A 21,765-nucleotide genomic window follows, 5' to 3' on the forward strand; every position below is an offset into this window, starting at 1 on the left:
TCAATTCTTAACAGACAATGACGGACACACGTAGATAACATGGAACGCACTACTAATAATGACGAAATCCACATAGCCTAAAGAAATGTGACGATCACGAACAGTGATCAACGCACTACTAATAATGACGAAATCCACATAGCCTAACGAAATGTGACGATAACGAACAGTGATCAACGCACTACTAATAATGACGAAATCCACATAGCCTAACGAAATGTGACGATAACGAACAGTGATCAACGCACTACTAATAATGACGAAATCCACATAGCCTAACGAAATGTGAAGATAACGAACAGTGATGAACGCACTACTTATAATGACGAAATCCACATAGCCTAACGAAATGTGAAGATAACGAACAGTGATGAACGCACTACTTATAATGACGAAATCCACATAGCCTAACGAAATGTGAAGATAACGAACAATGATCAACGCACTACTAATAATGACGAAATCCACATAGCCTAACGAAATGTGAAGATAACGAACAATGATCAACGCACTACTAATAATGACGAAATCCACATAGCCTAACGAAATGTGAAGATAACGAACAGTGATCAACGCACTACTACTAATGACGAAATCCACATCGCCTAAAGAAATGTGAAGATAACGAACAGTGATCAATCTCATAAATACTACAAGCAATACAATATGGAATACATTGCTCAAAGGTGTGGTACATTGGCATAAAGGATACAGAAAATGGATGCCATAAAAACAAGAAATAACATATAATTCTACAGTGTAAATAGGTAGCTAGCAGTATATAAATAGTTATAAATGTTGTTAGGATTGGTACGATAAGCTAACCCGTTAAACGTATGTATTTCACCATCACTTGTTTGCCAATTGTTAGATTCATATAAGATATGTTCTTTTAAGCAACGTATCTATCAATATAAACGTGACACGAACCTTGTTTACATAACCAAGAATTGAGAATTTTGTATCTGAGTTGTAACGCAACAAATGACAGTTACATTTTGCTGATTATTAGAAATGCCTTATTTAAGCAGTGTAAATATTAAAAATTGTAAGATCAAATTGAAACATGTTAAGCTCGAATCATAATCATGTCCCTTTATTGCGGTGTATCATATATACAGCTCTCTCAAAAACGCAGCCGATCTCTGTACGTGTGACTGTTCATCTACGTTGTTTCGATTATGAATTCCTTTAAACACAAATTTTCTATGGATTGTGTGATCATATATACAAATGAATGTATAAATCAGCTTTACGATTTTGATATTGATAGTGCCAAATAGGACATCGACAGAAAGGAGATCTCGAGTTAGTCGAGAGTCACGTGTTCATTATCCCTGGATTCTGAGGACAGTCCTGGGGGAGATTTCTTTCTTGTATTTCCGGCACGGTGGCATCTGACGGATAACCGTGTTTTGTCTAATAGAAGAAGAAAACAACAGATAAGATGTTATTTTATCCTTGATATGGTGCGAGTCAGAACTCTTTATGTCACCCCCCTCCATATCAGTTATTTGGTCCTTATTTATCTTCTTGAATTATTATATGTTGAACAACGCTTAAATTCTACTTTTGAAATGTCTCCTTTTTTCCCCATAGGAATAGAACCTACTTACCTTCCAATATGTCAGTTGTTGCTTTAGCTGGGATACTATATCTGACTCCCGCCTTCTCTGAAATATAGGAATAATGAAACTATATGTTTATCAAACAATTTTACTTACGGTACTACATTTAGCTGATCACATATTCTTGGTGAAAAGGGCGATATGTTTAGTAATTTTCCTGTCACAGTAATAATTACGGTGTACGTGGTTATAAATGACATCGTTCTAGATACCGTTCCGTGTTTAAGTTTTCCGTTTCCTAGATATTTCATGTGTTTCTTTAGGAGTATTCTCATTGGTGTATGTGACATGAAAAGTATTTGACAGTAAAAATGGAAAAAAAGTGAAGATGACAAGCAATGATAAAGCTCACAAATATCCTAAAGAATGCAGAATTGAGAGAAGTGCAAACACGAACTCCTGCACGAGAGGTTAGTAGGAGGAGTATGAATACCTTGTTGACCGGCCAAACCCACATAAGCACGAATTATTGATCAGGTAAACGGAGTAATCTTTAAGCAAAATCACTCTGTAAAAAACGGTCTATCAATCCGTAGTCAAAATAATTTGATAAAAATGGTCTAACAATTAGCATCTAAAAAGGTGAAGATAACACACAGTGATCAATCTCATAACTCCTTTATGTCAGACAACATTCAACCTAATGGCAGGCTATATTTGTAATTGAGATGATTACAACAATCTTAAAATTTAAGAAATGCTGAAATAAAATAATCGACTGTTCAAACCACTGTAACTGCAACAGCTTTGTATGTTGCCTGTCTCTAAATAAGAAAAATGATGATTGTCTGCATAGTGTGTTCTTGTGTGTGAAATTTTTGAGAATCCATATTTCATTTACACCACTTTTTACATAAATTGTGATACAATTCGTTTTATGATTCTCCACCACAGCAGTTGATATTTTGTAAAGACGCACGGTAAGGCCTAGACAAAAACATTTACTGGACCCTACAATGTAAATTTCTTTGCGTTTTTTTTTTTCCTGAAGATATGTAATCCAATATAGGTACAGTAAATCATACCAATCGGTGCCATTGACACGGATATAACATGTGTTTGAATCAAGCGTGAATTTTAGAAGAAGCTCGCCCTTTCAAGGCGAACTCGGAGTAGAAGTTGGATTGCAAATTGTAGCAGGAACCTCGTTTGGCGAAATAATTTCATTGACACAAATGTAAATGACCGAAGTGTTAAGATGTTTTGTATAAAAAGGGTTGAGGAGAAGTGAGCGAGTGCAAAGTGTTATTATCAACTTTACGAGGGGGTATTTCTGATAAATTATACCATTCTTCTGATAACTGTTGTTAAGGTGTAGAGCAGTGGATTGAGGGCGGAGTTGATTGGTAAAACCACCACAAGGATCCAGGCGTACACGTCCGAGGCGATTGACACACCAAAGAAGGTCAACATGCCTGAAATGAATGTGTGACGAATAGGAGAATTGGAAGCTATCACGTAACTGCAGAAATATCAATAATTTCACAAAGACACATCAGCAATAAGGCTCATCTGATTCATAATCTTCACATGGAAATGAAAACTATTGTTGTATATCTAGGTGAGACTCTCACTTATAGACGTTCAGCATAACCCCACGAATCAAAGTTTTCGACCATTGGCTGATCAGTCACTGGTAATCTTAGCATATGAGGTAATATATGTTAGACTCTCCAGGGATGTTGAACGTTTGATGAACAATGTACGTCCTGTGTCAATTTGTTTTCCACAACTTTTAATGATATTGATATTTCAACCCTATCATGTAATAATGCTTTATTTGTAAAATTCATTCTAGTTTAGGCCTACCAAGCCGATCTATATTTTTCAAAAACAAAACAAACTGTTAAATTTGCAGAGTCTGTTAGAAATAAATTGCAGAAAGGAACGCCTACCTACATTTTGACGTCACCTAGAAAATGCGTGATATATGATTTCAAAATCACAACCATTCCCCCTAAATATCAAAGATTTTCATTCATTTTTAGGTATTTTTATAGGCCAAATTAGGCCCTATCTATATAGAGTACTTTTGAAGAGGACTATGCTGTATGCTCATTACTGAGTCTGACATTTCTTTAAGAACAAACATATCGCAATCACTACAACTTCTTTTGTAAATCATTTATCTAGTTTGTTCAGTATAAGTTTGAAGAGGTATAGTATTTTAATTTCAATTCCTGATTCTACATACATACCAAACACGTTAAATAACATTAGCGTTCCTAACCAGCAAATACACCAACCTCCATTTTCAGTTTTATCTTATTTTATGATTGTCATTATCATAGAAACAAATATCAAAATTGACTCGATCAATTCTGGGGAATTCATGTGCCCAAAAACGCCATGTAACAAATGACAATCGCTCTTCCCATCTTTTCACATGAGATAGTGTAAGTAACTTTTTATTGTTATTCGCCTTTATGGTGTTTAAAAAAAATTAACTAAGAGACCAGTACATAATTGGATTTGGATCCGTCGTTTGTTCTAGAACATTCTGGTAAAACTAACAAGGCACGTTGATGTAATGCTGGGTGTGTCTCTAGATTTATTGAAGAGAGTCATCAATGTTTTATGTATAATACCCTGTAGGTGCAATGTTGTGTGTGTCTAGATTTCTCTAAGAGAGTCACCAATGTTTTATGTATCATGCTCTGTAGATGTAATGTTGGGTGTGTCTAGATTTCTCTAAGAAAGTCATTAATGTTTTATGTATAATACCCTGTAGGTGCAATGCTGAGTGTGTCTAGATTTCTGTAAGAGAGTCATCAATGTTTTAATGTATCATGCTCTGTAGATGTAATGTTGGGTGTGTCTATATTTTTCTAAGAGAGTCACCAATGTTTTATGTATCGTGCTCTGTAGATGCTGTTGCAGAAAAGGAATGTAAACAAGGTATTTGTCTAAAGTTACGCTGATCGCACTTAAGTCAAATAAACAGTGATCTCATGAATCTGAATGCATCCATATACGTATGTATATATACATATATACCCGCGTGAAGCTTTTTGTATTCTTTATATAATTTGGGTCTTCATCATGCCAAGGTTTTCCGACAGAAAGGACTTCCGATTCTGAAGTGATATCTAAAAGATTCGATACTTTCACTTGTAATGCCGGATGTATGACGAGCTACGTGGCAGCTGAAATCACAGATTGACCAGCCACCTTAACAGTTACGTCATCACAAACGTTTGCATACGGCTAGACTTGTCTTGTATTAAACGTAAATTTACAATAAATCTAAAGAAAAAATAGCATTCAACATTTTCACAACATGAATCATAAATTGTAGGACAAAGGATGTTGATGCATCACAAATCTACACTTACACCGTAGTACCTATGGTTTCTTACATTGTCAATGAATAACAAAACAATAACACGTACATTCAACACAAAAACTACACTAAATATTCAAATTTATCAACGCAACAGACTACAGGTTTTTAGTTTTAGGCTTGTCAATCAATGTTAAGTGTGGGACAAAGAATTACACATACTCTGGATTCCGCCTACGGTTTCAACTCGTAGATTTGAAAAATAAAAATTGGCAATTTTGCTAGTGCCATTTTTAAATGCAAATTGGAATCCATTAGTAATTCATTATAATTCTAGTGTTGATTCCTTAATTGTTCTTAATTTCAACTCCTTTTGATTAAGGGTAAATTTTGACTAGGTTTTGATGAAGGGTAGGAAAACTACTCTCTGAACATGGATTTTAAAACGTCATCTATTTTTAAATCCTTATTGATATTAATAAATAAGCATTTCACTTTATATCATTGAGTAAAATTGTTAATCTTCATTTCTCACTTTTTAACCTCATTTGCAAGTGATCATATAATGAACATTTTAGCGGTGATCTGGTCTGTAAAGATATCGTGAAGAAACATTTTTGGTATAAATTTGGCAAAGGATAATTCATAATACCTGCAAAGAATTTGTTTCACAGGGGAGAAAGATGTTTAAGATATTCTGGTTTTCCATCGATCCCTATAGTAAAATACATGCCCTTGATTTTAACCCAAATTATAGAATTAGTTCTTTATTTTGTCGAATAAATCTAATGAAAATTCATACAAATATCTATATTGATATACAGACCATCTAAAGATGAAAATAAACAATAATAACGTTCTTAGAACATGTGTTATTGTTGCAAATTCCTGATCCACAACGCACGGTAATAATAGACTTAATTAAATTTGTGTGCAAGACGCCAGAAGTGTATCACTCTTCTGTTTAGTAAATGTTCCTGTTTCCGTTATCTTTATTACATATTGCCTAGCCTTTGGGGAGACGTGAATGTTATTTTCCCATTCACACCAATTACTTATGGAAATATTGGCTGAAATGGCTTACTGGGTTTGGAGAAGTAAATGATATAAGAACTGACAAAAAAGGACAGAAAAAAAACCCAGTCCTTATTGCTACTCAAGTGGTTAATGAATCTCAAATCTATAAAACATCTTGATATCTTGTTAATCATGTAAAGCATATGAAAGGTGAAAATAACGAACAGTGATAGATCTCATGATTCCTATAAGCAATACAGAATAGAGAGTTGCTTCCTTTGCTCTATATCAAGTACTTCATGAAGAACTTTAAAATGCAAAACTGCATTTGATAGAATCTCTTGAATGATATCACACGAAAATTAAGTCTTTATTAAAAACTTTGGCATTTACAGTGGGAAAAATATGTTATCATAAACCTTTTGAAACTGATGTATAGAAACAATTATTGTTTTTAAACTTAAACTATTCCTGAGTAGAATTTTTTCACTAATATGTGTTCTTCACTCCTATATTACTACTCACCAATTGTTCCTATTGGGATCCAGCATAAAATGTCGGTCAGTACAACACTGAGCACTGTCACAGCCAGAGCTTTCTCCCTTTGCATCGATCTACTGGATCTCACATTTCTCCCCGATCGCAGAACTTCTACAAAGACGCTAATTTGCCCGACCAGAATTCCAAGGAACAGAAGGAAATTAAGGCCAACGAATATAACCATGGAATATTCCCAGCCTGACCTCCTTACTACAGATAGGGGGAGAGAAATGCAGATTCCAGATTGAGCGTAAAAATATTCAAAACCCGGAACAGGAAGCAATGGAATCAAGGACAGAAGAAGTGAAAACACCCAGGCTACACAAGATAGGATGGAAGCGGTCTTTACGCTGAACCGTAGTTTTGAGAAGGGATATTTTACTGCGATGAACCTATCAATTGTGATGAGAAATACCATCATAACTGACGCCTCGCTCGACAATGTAGCTATAATCCCGCTTGCAGTGCACGTGACACTGTGTCTCCATGTGTAGTCAGCTAGTCCATACATCCCTGTATACATCTGATTCGTTATCGCCAAGATGTTCAAATAGACGCCCATTAAAAAGTCAGCGAGACTCAGATTTACTATCAATACCGTGTACTTATCGGGGGACATCGTTTTCAGGTAGTGAACATTATATGTCAAAACAATAAAATTTCCAAAGGTAGACAAAAAAGCAATGTACCAAATAGTAACACTTAAAAGTGACACATCAATAAGATTTGCACAAGAGGAAATTTCACTCGCAGGTGCGATACACTGCAGGTCATAGAGTGTTTTTGGTTTGGTGCAACAGAGTGAAAAGAATTCCACTTGCATGAATGTCAGTCTTCTTAATCCATCAAACATGCCGTCAGAAACTTGGAATTCGTTTTCCTGAATGTACAGTTCCTGTAAGAACTCCAGTGGTAGAAAGGTTCCAGTGATAATTCGAGAAATTTTGTTTCTTGATAGGTCAAGAAATGCAAGATTGGTGGTTTCCGAAAATGCACCAGCGTCAATAGTGTGTATTAAGTTTCCTTTCAGGTTAAGGTAGATAAGTTTTGTGAAAAACAATTCACCCTGTTTTAGGTGTGTACTACGGTTGTAAGATATGTCAATAATCTCCAGTCGAACATAGTCAATAACATCTGGATCGGCTGATATGATCATAGTAGATAGTAAATTGTGTTGGATGTACAAAACAGTCGGTCGCCCATTTCGATACGTGTACCGCGTGAGAAAATTGTGGCTTAAATCTACAACCTCAGCTTTGAAAATGTATGAAATCTCAGCTCCATCTGTTAATTTACAATTACTTAAATTTACCATATCTTTAAATTGAAAACCTAAGCATATATCATTCGGAAAGTTTACTGACCCTGTAACAATCTCAGTGGAAAAGTTCATAATCAAAGACTTTATGTGAAATAGCAAGTCAGATTTTCTGTGGATGTGAACCATGTAGCATCTAATACCTTTACAGTCTTTCCAAATGGCACGAATTGTACAATTATGTAGTTGTATACTATGTAAATACCATATTTGAGAATTTGAATCAATGTCAATGTCACCTAGAGTTGTATTTTCAATATGAAGGTTATGAAACGTAATCCCCTTTTTCATCGGATTTATCGACAAGTCACTTATTACGGAATTTGAAATGTACAGCGTTAAAATGTTTCGACTGTCTAATCGATCTACATCAGTAGCATTACAGCTGACATTGTGAAGAATGATCACCCTTATCAAAACCGAACAATCCCTGTCAACGCATTTCATGCTTCTACCAAAACACCTGCACGCTGAGGGACAGAATGGTGTACACAGGGAACCATTTGTAATTACAATGCCATTCTCTAGCAAATGTAGTTCTTTTCCTGTAAAACTCTGGAGTTCAACTGAACTTGTGTCGGGTATTTCTGGCTTTATATTTTCTAGTTCACATTGAAATTTACATGATGTCTTATTTGAGAGATCTATGTGATGAAGACTCTGGTTGACAGATTTAACGGCATTGCCCCAAACCCTCGATACTGTTTCGCTTCTTGTGACATTTTCTTTAGCTCCGCATAATAGCATTATATCATCATCAGCTACAAAAAGGAAATGTACATTATGCAAATGCAAAGCTAGGACAAATGATATACAGCATAGATATTTCAATTCTCAAATTTAAGAAATTTGAAATCCCATTTCTAAAGAAAATATTACAGCAGTTGAAGATCCATTGTTGTCATGTGACTTGAAAGGTCATTCTTCACATGCTTCATACCAGTATCATGCACAACGAACACATCTTATGTACATAATACTCTTACAAGTACAATATGCAAGAACCCTAAGGTCCTTATGCGATGATAGGTTGTCCCCCTTGTTTTCAGAACGTTCTTGTTCTGTTATTTTTACATGCAGTTATTTTAACCCCCCCCCCGGGGGGGATTTTGACATTTGGAGAAAATAACACATCTCTCTGAGTTTGTTTATTGTTTGGCTTGTCAATAATATTAGCCAACTTCTCCGTACCAGCCCCACCCCCCTTACTTTGTACTACGTGACTTTATGGTATATCGTAAGCACGTTTTCTTAATTTTTCTCATTATAAGCTAACATCAAATTATTTGATATTCATTATGGTTACATGTGATGTGTATAGATAATATTTACTACTTTAAATGGCGATATTTAAAAGTTGTGTTTAATCATGTAAAGTACATACAATACTACACCTTTTGGGTTCTAGACATAAAACTTCCACTAAATAATTAGTAACTGTATTATCATTATTTGACCTGAAATGTTTGTCTCAAATTGAATTAAAATGGTGGATTATCAGAAATCTAATTGTACAGCTCCATATAACATATCAGTATCTTTGGAAAATAGATCGATTCTTTCGATTAGTTCTTACATGTATGTACGGTACAAGTACACATTATTGTACATCGATCTATATATGTGAGATAAATCAAATAATGTATGGATATAAATATTTATTCAATTTAAAATGAAAGGTGCATCAAAACTAGGAGCAATGTGTACTACAATAATTAACAAATATCGGTACGACTCAGCATATCAACAAATTTCCGTGGTGTACAACATTTTTATTTGAAAATCTGAACATATTTACTAGACTGTGCTACATTTGTATTAACAAACACAGGTATAAAATTTGTACCCGTTCAGTGCAATTAATGACATGTAATATCTAACTAGAATTCTTTTCGGACATATACATATTCTATGTTGGAACTGCCATGTGATTATTTATATAATTAATGGATCCAGAATGTAAGCAAATACAACCAACAAACTTTTTTTTACGTTGCCGCGATTTTGACGTTTCAAGTTCACGAACTTTGACCTCGTTTTCTGTGAATTGTGACGTCGAAAGATAAGGGCCCTTTTCTCATGACGCCAGTCATATATATATATATATATATATATATATATATATATATATATATATATATATATATAATCCAAATAGAAAGAGGTGATATCACACAGTCAAAATAATTCAATAAAAAAGCAGGAAAATATACAGTTCCAAAATATATTTAAATCACTAGCGCTTTCTGGATTTTAACATCCATCCTCAGGTGAATACAAATTAATAATGAATACAAAGTTGTTTATCTTAGAGACGTCTCTAAATCATAAATACTTTTTAAAATATTTTTTTAAATGCTTATCATAAAAGATAGGCAGTTTGTGATGTTTATTTCTTGCAGGCACTTGGTCCCACCTCTACGACTGCAGGGGTTCATGTTTGCCCAGCTCTCTATTTTGTATTGATGACAGGAGTTATGAAATTGATCACTGATCGTTATCTTGGTCTTTTATATTTCCATATTTTTTAAATATACATACGATAACATTAATCCTGCACAAACACATAACCTCTTGCAACCTGCATATCATATAACAGACCGCCCCCTGGCGGCCGGTATCTATGACCACGATAAGCACAACAAACTGTATTTAATATATGTGTATTGTCATTGAAAAGGAGAATGACGAGATAGGAATCACTTTTAAATTTGTAATCTTATTCGACAATTCAGCGTCAACGTTGATGTTTTTCCAATGCTGCATTGAGTTAATATTCATTTGAAGTGAGCAATTCGTCATTTTGTACAAATGAATTACCTTTCGATAGCGTATTTTGCAGCTGACTGATACTTAACCGAACTTGGAAATTATTGGTAACTTCCAAAATTCTGTCAGTAATGTTGCTCATTTTTACAATCATCCAATTGAATTGCGTGTAAATTGCTCCGTCAAAGACCCGTACACAATTCGAAACAGAACCGTGGAAGCCGCAGATGGTGTGGTCTTTGAAACTTGATCTACGGTGAAGGCTCTTGTCTGTAACAAGCGTCCAGTCACACGTGGTATTCTCAAAATCGCAGTCAACTAAAATATTCAAACACATATAGTTGTCTTAATCAAATATGATCATTGACAATAAGGATTCACCATATATCATACCGAATAATCATAATTTCAATCTACAAATCTCAAACTAATAAAACAGAAACAGAAACTACTGAATTGTAAAAATTTGTCTTTCTCAAATTACCATCAACAGTATTTCATTGGAACCTACACTGCGCTGGGTCTTTTCTTCACATTCCGTCAAAGCAACATCAGCCTTGTGTGTCTTGTCCGGTGCATGATTTATGTAAAAAATCAAATTGTAAATCTTCCTTATCAAACGTTGTTGATCGGTTGTATATCGTTTAATGAGAATTTTGCACTCGTGGAAACACCACCATTGCCGATGAAGGGCTGTAAAATTTGGAAATTGGCTTGGTACGTAGGCCTTTGAGCAGGGAGGGATCTTTATCGTGCCACACCTGCTGTGAAACAGCAATCTTAACCTTCTCGGTTTTGCGGTTTCATCCGAAGACAGACTCATATAGTCGCCTCTTACGACAAACAATGGGTATTGAATACCTATCTTAACCCGGGTATACACAGGATATCAAACCGCATCTATTCTGTTAAACACGTGTTATGCATAGTCTGTGTCAAAATCCAAATAGTTAAATGATCAGCAATAAAAAGGAGGACGTTGCTAACTTAACCACGCGATAAAGATCGTTGAACGTGCACAGTTTTATGAATCGCCTAACTTTTAGACCCACACTTTTTCATCATTTTGTGAGTAAGTATATAACGGACGTGAGTCAAGGCCAATTATGGGATTTTTTGCAAGGTGAAGATAACGAAAAGGAACAATCTCAAATAAGATCATTCAAATATAAAACTTATACAGTATCAATTTTGATGCACCAGATGCGCATTTCGACAAATAATGTCTCTTCAGTGATGCTCAAGCTGAAAGTCTGGAAATTCGAAAAAACAATAAACTTGTAAGAGCTAAATGGAAAACTAGAGTTCCAAAACCTGGAGCCAAATTGGTCCAAAGATAGGGCTATGCATGCTATTTAATTCATTGCATATCTTTTTTTTTAAACCAATAATCATAATTCAAATTATTATACATTGACCTGTCATTAACTTTGTTATCTTTCCAAACATCCAATAAGACAAATGAAAGGTGAAGATAACGAACAGTGATCAATCTCATAACTCCTACAAGCAATACAAAATAGATAGTTGGGTAAATGTAACTCTATTTGATGAGAGGATACAGTTTCTGGTTAATTACAATTATCATCCAACATTCATTTAGCTTTAGATATAGTAACATAATAATTATAAAGCGCCTAAACATTAGAATGATTGTAAAAATATAATATAAAATTTCTTTAAAGTGCGTAGATATTTAAATGATAGTAAAAATGTAATACAAAAATACATATACTTTGAAGGGCTTAAACATTAGAATGATATTAAAACATTGTAAGCATAAACAACACCAACTGAAATAGACAAAAAGCACATTAAAAAGGATGTTAGATAAGCAATCACAAATACCTTTGTTAAAATGATATTTAAACATTTATACTGCACAAACACGACTTACATAGACGGCAAATTAAATTTTCGACGAGTAGAAATAAATCAGTTAGCAAATCAAATCCATGTAGTTAAAACCCCCAGTGACTGGGTGTAAAGTTATGTTAACTTGATTTCAGTCATGAATTGATGGTCAATCCACAAAAGCTTCACATTTGGATTCCATAAGATGGAAGGATCACTATATCTAGATTATTTTTGCTTTTAAGCAGCATGTCGTCCAGCACATTCAGACTCCTATTGTCTATGTATCAATCACAATAACATTATACCATTTTACAAAAAAAAAGTCGAGTTAATTTTTTTCCTCATTAAAATACACAGCTGAAGAGATCACGTTTTCACAAAGTACCTGTCGGTATGAAAAAAGTCGAAACCACACAACCTCCAACCTTTCATTTTACGAAATGCATTTCTTACGCACTCCATAAGATAGACTTCGTTAACAATTTGCGTACACACCGTCATTTTGCAAATATTCCGCCACAACATCATGGCAAAGTTGGTATTCATCCTGTAAAAAAGAAAAAAAACCCAAACATTTCAGTCGCATTAGAATGTTGACGGGTCATGCACAATCAAAACAACATATATAAAGTCATCTTCGCAAGCCAAATGTCCTAATCGCTGACTCCCATCTCCCCCTTGGCGGATTTAGTCACATTTTAAGCCTTCGAAATATCGCGTTTTGACTTTCCAGGGCATTATGTACTATGCATTATGTATCTATATGTGTGATAGAGAGCAGAGCGGATAAAATGCCCCTGCGTTTCATCTGTCAACTCCATTTTGTAATCATACACATGTAACAGAAATTATAATGCGTTATCTGATTGGTTAGAGTTTGTTTTCGTCAAGAACGATAACTCACTCGATCCGTAGGATGGCAGTTCAGTCGCAACTAAATCCGCCAAGGGGGTATGAGAGTAAGCGAATCGGATACTTGGTTTGCGAAGATGCAATAAACTATAAAGAGTTTTATTTGAAAAAACTTCTAAGTGTAGAACAGTATAAGGACACTAATACATGCAGTTCAAAACTTCATGTATGAACGGTATTATGTTCCAATCTAGTCCCGAGCATCATATTAATTTCAATCAACATTGAATATCATTTTGACAGATTGTTCAAGGGATATTTTCTAAAAAACTTATATATTACAAAGTAAACTGACCCCACCCTAGGCCCTTCTGTTTACATATCAATCTAACCAATGGACAGTACCGCTGTTATTCCATATTTGGGTTTGTATGTGTATGTTCACGTCTCTTCGATAATTTTTTCACTCATATTGAGACTTCACTAGGTGTAGATGAAGTCATACAAATACAGACCTCTTTTTTGCACTCATAACCGGATAAGCGAAGGTTCTTTAACGTGCCAATGCCAACGATGGCACAGAGCCACTGCTATAACTTTTAAATGCCACGAAGGAGCAATCACTACCCATGTTTACATCGTAAAACGCAAGTAGGTTTGATGCAGCATGATTCGGTGTTCGAACCCAAACCCTCACGAAGCTGAAAGCTCTAAGCACTGCGCTACTGCGAGCTGTGGTAAGACATTTCTAAGAATTAGATGTTTAAATATTTTCTCAAGAAAAAAAAAACCCCTGGTAACAGTGGTTCTTGAAAAGACGCTTCATAGTTATGCTGAATACTATGAATATAAGACATACCAAAGTAGACAGAAACTCAGTTCTGCGAACTTGAAACTGACGTGCGATGGTGAAGATGTCCACTTCTTTGTCCATGGCGATCTGTTCCAGTGCGTTATAGACAACACAGAATGGTCCACAACGCGTGGCTCCATCACTGATAAAGTTAAGATAATAAAAATAAAGTATTTACTTATACAAATATGTCATGAAATACGATATTACAAAACACGACCACAGAGATAAAAAGTAGCTTATTCTTTATTTCAATGATTAACGATGTAGGAGTATTTGGCATTCAACATCGAAGGATTGACAGAGGTGTTTTCCTATGATGATCTAGTATGTTACGCAATTAATCACTCCATTATCATCGGGCCTCCGTGCCCGAGTGGTTAGAGGATCGCGCTCAAAATCACACTGCCTCTCACCTCTGTCGGCACGGGTTCAAATCCCGCTAGCGCCGGTGAGAAAATTTCCCAGTTTACTTTCGGAAGGTCGGAGATACATTGTATCTGGGTTTTCTCTTCCACCAATAAAAACTGGGCGCCACCAGATAACTGAAAAATTGTTGAGTGTGGGGTAAACATCAATCAATCAATCAATCGCGATCCGCCATCAAACGCACCTTGACAAAATGAGAATTCTTCCCTCCTGATTCGGCTTTTCACTTTTTGCTTCCTTGATCACGTCTAGTAAGGGTCTTTTGTTTACAGCAGCTTCTCCGTCCTTCCACGCTTTACATTCCAACACAGTTATTTGTTTCTCAGATCCTCCCTAGAAAACAAAGAACGACTGAGATATCAATATTTCTTTTTAATTCAATTATTCCCAACACTTTTTAGTGTAAAAATAATCAACTGCTTTAATAGCGTACCTTGCAGTCTAAGATTATCTTCGTTGTGGAGACATTGTCTGAATTTGTTAAGGTTGTCAGTCTCACTGTGAAGTTTCCCACTGTTTTGGTGTTGTTTTTTGATGGAAACCAAAGGGGTGACTAAAATTTACAAAACATTGTTACACACTTGTAGCAATCCCTATCAATATAACTTGAAATTTTTGTACTTTTCTACCTAGCAATTTTGTTGATTTCATTTTTTTTTTTTTGCATTTTTTGTCAGTATATTTACATGGATAAGATAAAGATAATGATCAGTGATCAATGGAAAAGTAAAGACAAACAAAATGAAGAATACAAATCTAAAGGTAAGGCAAACAAGGACCCCTGGAAACACCAGATATGAGATCACATTCCTTGAAGGAGATTTTATCCTTTGCTGACCTGACATACCCGCCGTGAACAATCTATGCTGTTGACGGTAAACGGAGTAATCCGTCTTCAAAATCGGAATGTCAAGAATGACCAAACAATGTGTGTGAAACACGCCAGACAGCATTCAGCGAAATGAGAGGCTGTATTGTAAATATGGTTGTTATAGCGATCATAGAATTGACAAACGCAGACTTTAAATGATGTTGTTCAAACCCTTGCTATCATTAAGTATTTGTCAGTAGCCAGTCTCGATTTTAATTTTTTTTTTTTTTTTTTTTTTTTTTTTGCTTATGACATTTTTAAAATGATTTTAAAATTGATTAAGCGTAGAACATGTTCTTGCGTATGGAATCTGTTCAGAGACATTGACTCCATATGCAGGTGATATATGAATATTACAGCATAAATATGGAGAGTAAACGATGGAGAATCTGAAGTCATCCCGTTTGTATGGGATTATATATTGTGAAATTGATGATCAATCCAACTCATTAAATACCGGGTACTAGTTCGTAACTTACAGATTTAAGGCCTTTCAAAGGACACATGAATACCACTACACGAGCATCAAATTCTTTCACGAGTCTCAGAAAATCCTCTGTGTAGTCAGGCAGTGGATACTGGGCGCTAATGAGAAGGTCATTAGCGGTAAAAGTCTGAAAAGTAAAACATGAGCTACACCTATATCACCTGTAATGTTTAATGATACAGAAAGCGTATTTAAGTTTTAATATCCAGCGAGCTATTTTTTGTTTCTTACACAGTTGTTCCTTATCATTTAAAGGTGGACTCAAATAAAATAGCTCAAACAATATTATATTTATGAAAAATTTGTCATTTAACGTATTTCAATTAAATTTAAGATGAACTTCAAAATATATTTATCTAGGATACCCATTGAAACTTTCTTTTGATATTGATATAAATATACTAGACCTGATGTAAAACAGCATTGTAATATGTACTTCTTTCCTTTGAGTAGCACAGACGGCACATAAATCTATCCACTGGAGATCAAGAAAAATCAGAAAGTTGCTTGTTAATTTAATTTCGTAAAAGGGGTATTGGCTGTTAAAGTGATGGCGACCATTTTTCTCTCACAATCTCTCATTGGCGTAGGAATTAATGATTGATTAAACCAATTGTTTTGTACAAAACCAAGAGAAACCTAATAAAACTACGTTAGATAACCGCTTTTAATGTGAAGAAATATATAAGGAAGAACTACTATCTTGGAAGCCAATCATTTTCTCATCACTAAAATCACATATCCACGTGCCTGTATTGAGGTTAAAAAGTGTTTGATTAATTAAATACTGGTGCTATTACTGAAATATATAAGATACAGCAATTTTAATTGAATTCAATTTTTGGTGACAAGATGACAACTAATGCCCCTTTAACATTATCATAAATACTTAAAATAACGAACAGTGATATATTTCATGAAACTTTCAATGAAAATTAAATGAAATGTTTTTAATTTATGAAGCATCACAGTAATCACAGCTATTTGTAATATGACCCTTCGACATGTATAACAGCATTGATCAACATTACACTGCTTTATTGCACAAAGGGGAAACATCTGCTTTTGTCCATAAAAACGTTGTATAGAAAATGATAAAATTGCAGTACCAATCATTTCAAGCACAAAAGGTTTGTAAAACTGCTTTAGAATTTCTGTATACTCGTAAAATAGAAAGACCCTCAAGGAGAAGAAATAAAATGAAATCCATTAAGTATCATTTTTGTATGTTCTTTTGAAGACGGAAACATCATTTATATTTTGCTAATACATGGTGTTAAGATTGACTGCTACCTAAAAGAATTAACACAAGAAAGAAATGTTACGACATATCAATAATAATAAAAAAAAAACAACCCAACGTAAATATATCAGAATGTCAGTTAAGTGGAAACAGAAAAGAACATGAACCTGGTAGAACACTGTTGGTGTAGTTGGCGGTTATATTCGCACGTCCAGACTCATAATCCTTCTGTAAGTATTCCTTCCGAAGTGAGAGTAACTCCTGTAGAATAAAACATAGAGTTTGTGGATCTGAATAGAAAATGAAATAAGTTCATGGTAGCAAAGTTAATGCTGTTTTCGTCTTGGAGGATTTAGATTTGGTGGATCTACCCAATTCACGGTATCAACGAAAATTAACCCCATTTCAAACATTGTTCAGTCAAAGTAATGGAAAGATACGTGAAAGTTATGTACAAAAACTAAAGAATAATCAGTTAGAACTGTACGCCGTGTACCTGTTCTCTATATTCTGTAGTTCTTTTATTCTTGTACTTTGAGCTTTTGCCAGTTTTCGTAATTTTTTTAGAATTATTTATCATCTCTGGAGAAACGTAACAGCAGTTAAATTGCAAACAAAGTTGCTATTATATATATTTGATCTTAACAGTTTAATCGTTATTGAATATTTGAGAATATAAACTGAATATAAATCTGAGTCAATATCTAGAGGAAACCCACCCTCTCCTCTATTATGAACGATCTCTTTCGTTTCAACGTAGTTAATGATATGTCCAACATTTGAATATTTGCTTTGCCTTTTTGTAACAATAATTCATCAGAATTAAGGGGAAAACATCCTTGATCTGCAAACTTTTTTAGGATGGATGAGTCAAATTTGGCTCTTTTTATACGAAATGTTTCATCTAGATTATATCCCGTAAAATGCTACAACACATTATTCATTTATCTCTTACACGTACAATCTTAATTTGTACACTCAGTTTTGACCCCAAAATGTCTATGAATATGATGAAAATCTACACAAGCATTGTTTCGTAGTAGAATATTTGTTGGCTAATCTGATATGTACGTCCTCTCTCTCTCTCTCTCTCTCTGTCTCTCTCTCTCTGTCTCTCTCTCTCTGTGTGTCTGTCTGTCTCTCTCTCTCTCTCTCTCTCTCTCTCTCTCTCTCTCTCTCTCTCTCTCTCTCTCATGCTCTCATGCATTTCATTTTTGATAATCACCTCAAATTCAGAGCATTTCGGGGACTTCATAGTGATGTCTCCAGCATTCGCATAACACGATTCTCCTCCACATTCTTGTAAAAACTGTTCTGTTGTCAAACATCTAGATTTTCCACGGAAGGATTCAAACAATGCGAGATATACAGTTTTGTACTGGTCCTAAAGTCAACGGAAGAATACAAAATTAAAGAAATTTGATAGGGCTTTGTAGACGATTGTTTCATTATCAAAGTACATGCAAGAAGAGGAAACATTATGTTCAGATCTAAAGATAATATAGAATAGCCTACGCATACGGAAATTTACTTCCACTGAGATTGCAAAATGTGTAACAATAACTGTCATGTTTTATATAGACCAATGACGCTACCGTAATTACTGGAGTCCCATTGGCTGCATTGCTCACCTGAGACAACATGTATCTTTGTAATCTTTGCGTTTGCAATGTGGGCCACTTCCTACACACCATGGATGAATAAACTTGAAACAACACCCTATTAGCATGCTATCATATTCATATCACGTTCTTTAAAAAATGGCTATCCATTCTATGGTATGCTTTGAATAAGATTGAATCATCTTGGGACCCCCATTGTTCTCGTTGTTCTGGACACAGGAATTCTGGACACAGAATAGTTTGAACAAACTTGATTTTACTAAGTATAAGGCAACATTTTTCATAATAACAGTACAGTTATGTTTAAAAATATATATACAAAATAAATTCCCTTGCAAGGGATATGGGCTTTCCATCCTTTTTACATCGTAACATACTAGCCAACTTTGGCTGAAATACACATATTGACAGTGTAGAAGAAGAGTGCCAAAGAAGTTTGAAACACAACACATTTTTATCAATTTTGAATTACATACACTTTGTATGAACTCCATGTGTGGAAATTTTAATTTGTCCCCTTTCCCCAAAATTCCTCTCTGCTAGGTTTGGTCAAACGTAATCCAGTAGTTCCAGAGAAGAAGTTGAAAATGTGAGAAGTTTTTGACCTCGATCAATGACACCGACAAAAGATAACCATCAGAATAAATACCTTTGCCTCAGGTGAGCTAAAAAGTTTTCGTGCATTACCTGTCCTTCACTAAGTGTCTGTCGAACATTATGATTGTTTTTTTTTAAAGATCTAGTAATAATAAAAAAAATTCTGAATGCTACTGAACCTCCTCCCCCAAATGATGAGCTTGAATGTGATATACATATGCAGAAAATATTCATACATGTCATATGTTGTATATCCATGCACATTGCAGACATGAATTAATTCCTGAAAACAATAATCATTTAAGTCTAACAGGTATGCAGGTGCCGGAATTGGACTGTCTAGTGCTGATGCCGTAAAAGAGAGTGTCGGATGTGTTTGTATTCTTTGAACAAAGTTTTTGATAATCTTATTTTTACCAGTCATGGGCTCGGGTTCTACTTAGCAATGGTTTCACGTCCAGTGTCTGAATGGCCTTTCTAAGCCACGTTCGATGCGTTTTAAAAATACTTTAGTCTGCATAAAATTATTATAAAAGCTCGAGCATTCTAAATAATTAAAGGTTTCAAGGAGTGAGACACAGTTTTGTTGTTTATTCTCAATCTTACCGACGTTTATGTACATTCCCAACATATTTCTGGACTCTCTGTTCAATATTTTTTATGAACTAAAAGATAGGATTGTGGAAAGTCTGATAAAAAGCTGCAAAAAATTATGTATGGGGTCGAAAAGATATTCTGAATCGCACTCTAAATGGGTTGAGTCATATTTTCTTTACAATGGCAGAAAACAGATTGAGTGCTTTAGAAGGCTTGTCATTCAGACCGTGTTATTGCGGGTCTATTGTGCAAGTTGAAGGTAACGCCCGGGATAAATTTCGTTATCTAAAACTTGCCGAATAAAACCCAAAATATTTACGTTAAAATACAACAAGAAAATGTAGTTCGGACTTCCATCTCGTTTTGACATATACATGACATTGAAGATATTGATGTTGAAGATAACGACGTTTAACTGTACAATATACACATTCTATTTCATATAAGGAACTCATGATGTTTATCAGATATTATCGCAAACACGTGTTCTTATTGATAATGTCCACAATTATGTAACATTTAACGGGAATTTTTCAAAAGAAAGCATCCATACGTTTGGGGGAAATATGCACACAAGATCAGGAAGCCCAGATAAAATTTTAGTTTGAAGTAGAATGATAAGTTCAACTGATAGTATGGTTTGGTCTTCTTTGTTTTGGTTGTTTTAGCAGGTAGCGCTCGTCTACACTTCTACAAAAACACATGTATCAAAAAGCAATGAGATATCTTTTTGAAATATTTCTTTGAAGAAAATGTATTAATAGACTGATTAAACGATGATCAAGACTAACTTTCATTTTGAAGTAAAATTGTGTGTGTAATCAAATACTGATAATTTGTATTCTACCTTGCTTCGTTAATTTTAATCAAACAGCTCTACTCTACCTGCGACAGAGCTGAGAGTGTATAAACGTGTATCAATATTTTTACGAAACGTTTCTATGAAAGTAATGTACTGATCGATTCACATTAAATCAAACTATTTGTAAATAGTAACATTGTAACACATTTTACTACACGTGCTTGTAAATGTAAATAGTAACATTGTAACACATCTTACTACACGTGCTTGTAAATGTAAATAGTAACATTCTAACACATCTTACTACACGTGCTTGTAAATGTAAATAGTAACATTGTAACACATCTTACTACACGTGCTTGTAAATGTAAATAGTAACATTGTAACACATCTTACTACACGTGCTTGTAAATGTAAATAGTAACATTGTAACACATCTTACTACACGTGCTTGTAAATGTAAATAGTAACATTGTAACACATCTTACTACACGTACTTGTAAATGTAAATAGTAACATTGTAACACATCTTACTACACGTGCTTGTAAATGTAAATAGTAACATTGTAACACATCTTACTACACGTGCTTGTAAATATAAATAGTAACATTGTAGCACATCTTACTACACGTGCTTGTAAATGTAAATAGTAACATTGTAACACATCTTACTACACGTGCTTGTAAATGTAAATAGTAACATTGTAACACATCTTACTACACGTGCTTGTAAATGTAAATAGTAACATTGTAACACATCTTACTACACGTGCTTGTAAATGTAAATAGTAACATTGTAACACATCTTACCACACGTGCTTGTAAATGTAAATAGTAACATTGTAACACATCTTACCACACGTGCTTGTAAATGTAAATAGTAACATTGTAACATATCTTACTACACGTGCTTGTAAAAGTAAATAGTAACATTGTAACACATCTTACTACACGTGCTTGTAAATGTAAACAGTAACATTCTAATACATATTACTTTACG

The 21,765-nt window shown here is 34.5% G+C and overlaps 2 protein-coding genes across 3 annotated transcripts in view; both read right to left on the bottom strand.

Moving 5' to 3' along the window:
• Positions 1 to 1,181: 1,181 nt before the first annotated feature.
• On the bottom strand, positions 1,182 to 6,905 carry LOC130049207 (G-protein coupled receptor GRL101-like). Its single transcript, XM_056146497.1, has 4 exons — positions 6,454 to 6,905; positions 2,916 to 3,043; positions 1,617 to 1,673; positions 1,182 to 1,419 (listed from the first exon to the last, which is right to left on the bottom strand). Exons 1-4 carry the CDS (start codon positions 6,887 to 6,889, stop codon positions 1,321 to 1,323), a joined length of 720 nt encoding a protein of 239 aa, XP_056002472.1. The 5' UTR covers positions 6,890 to 6,905; the 3' UTR covers positions 1,182 to 1,320.
• A 5,564-nt stretch (positions 6,906 to 12,469) lies between these two features.
• The window catches only part of LOC125661937 (receptor-type tyrosine-protein phosphatase alpha-like), a 42,888-nt gene continuing 33,592 nt past the window's right edge, over positions 12,470 to 21,765 (bottom strand). For both annotated transcript variants that reach the window (XM_056146485.1, XM_056146484.1), the window contains 8 exons: positions 18,373 to 18,531; positions 17,315 to 17,408; positions 16,312 to 16,382; positions 15,897 to 16,031; positions 14,980 to 15,099; positions 14,731 to 14,879; positions 14,124 to 14,259; positions 12,470 to 12,959 (listed from right to left, as the gene is read on the bottom strand). In XM_056146485.1, coding sequence (XP_056002460.1) covers positions 12,888 to 12,959; positions 14,124 to 14,259; positions 14,731 to 14,879; positions 14,980 to 15,099; positions 15,897 to 16,031; positions 16,312 to 16,382; positions 17,315 to 17,408; positions 18,373 to 18,531 — 936 coding nt within the window. In that variant the 3' untranslated portion in view covers positions 12,470 to 12,887. The remainder of the gene's footprint in view (positions 12,960 to 14,123; positions 14,260 to 14,730; positions 14,880 to 14,979; positions 15,100 to 15,896; positions 16,032 to 16,311; positions 16,383 to 17,314; positions 17,409 to 18,372; positions 18,532 to 21,765) is intronic.

This window comes from Ostrea edulis, chromosome 8 (assembly GCF_947568905.1).
Source record: "Ostrea edulis chromosome 8, xbOstEdul1.1, whole genome shotgun sequence".
In the NCBI taxonomy this organism is placed as follows: Eukaryota; Metazoa; Mollusca; class Bivalvia; order Ostreida; family Ostreidae; genus Ostrea; species Ostrea edulis.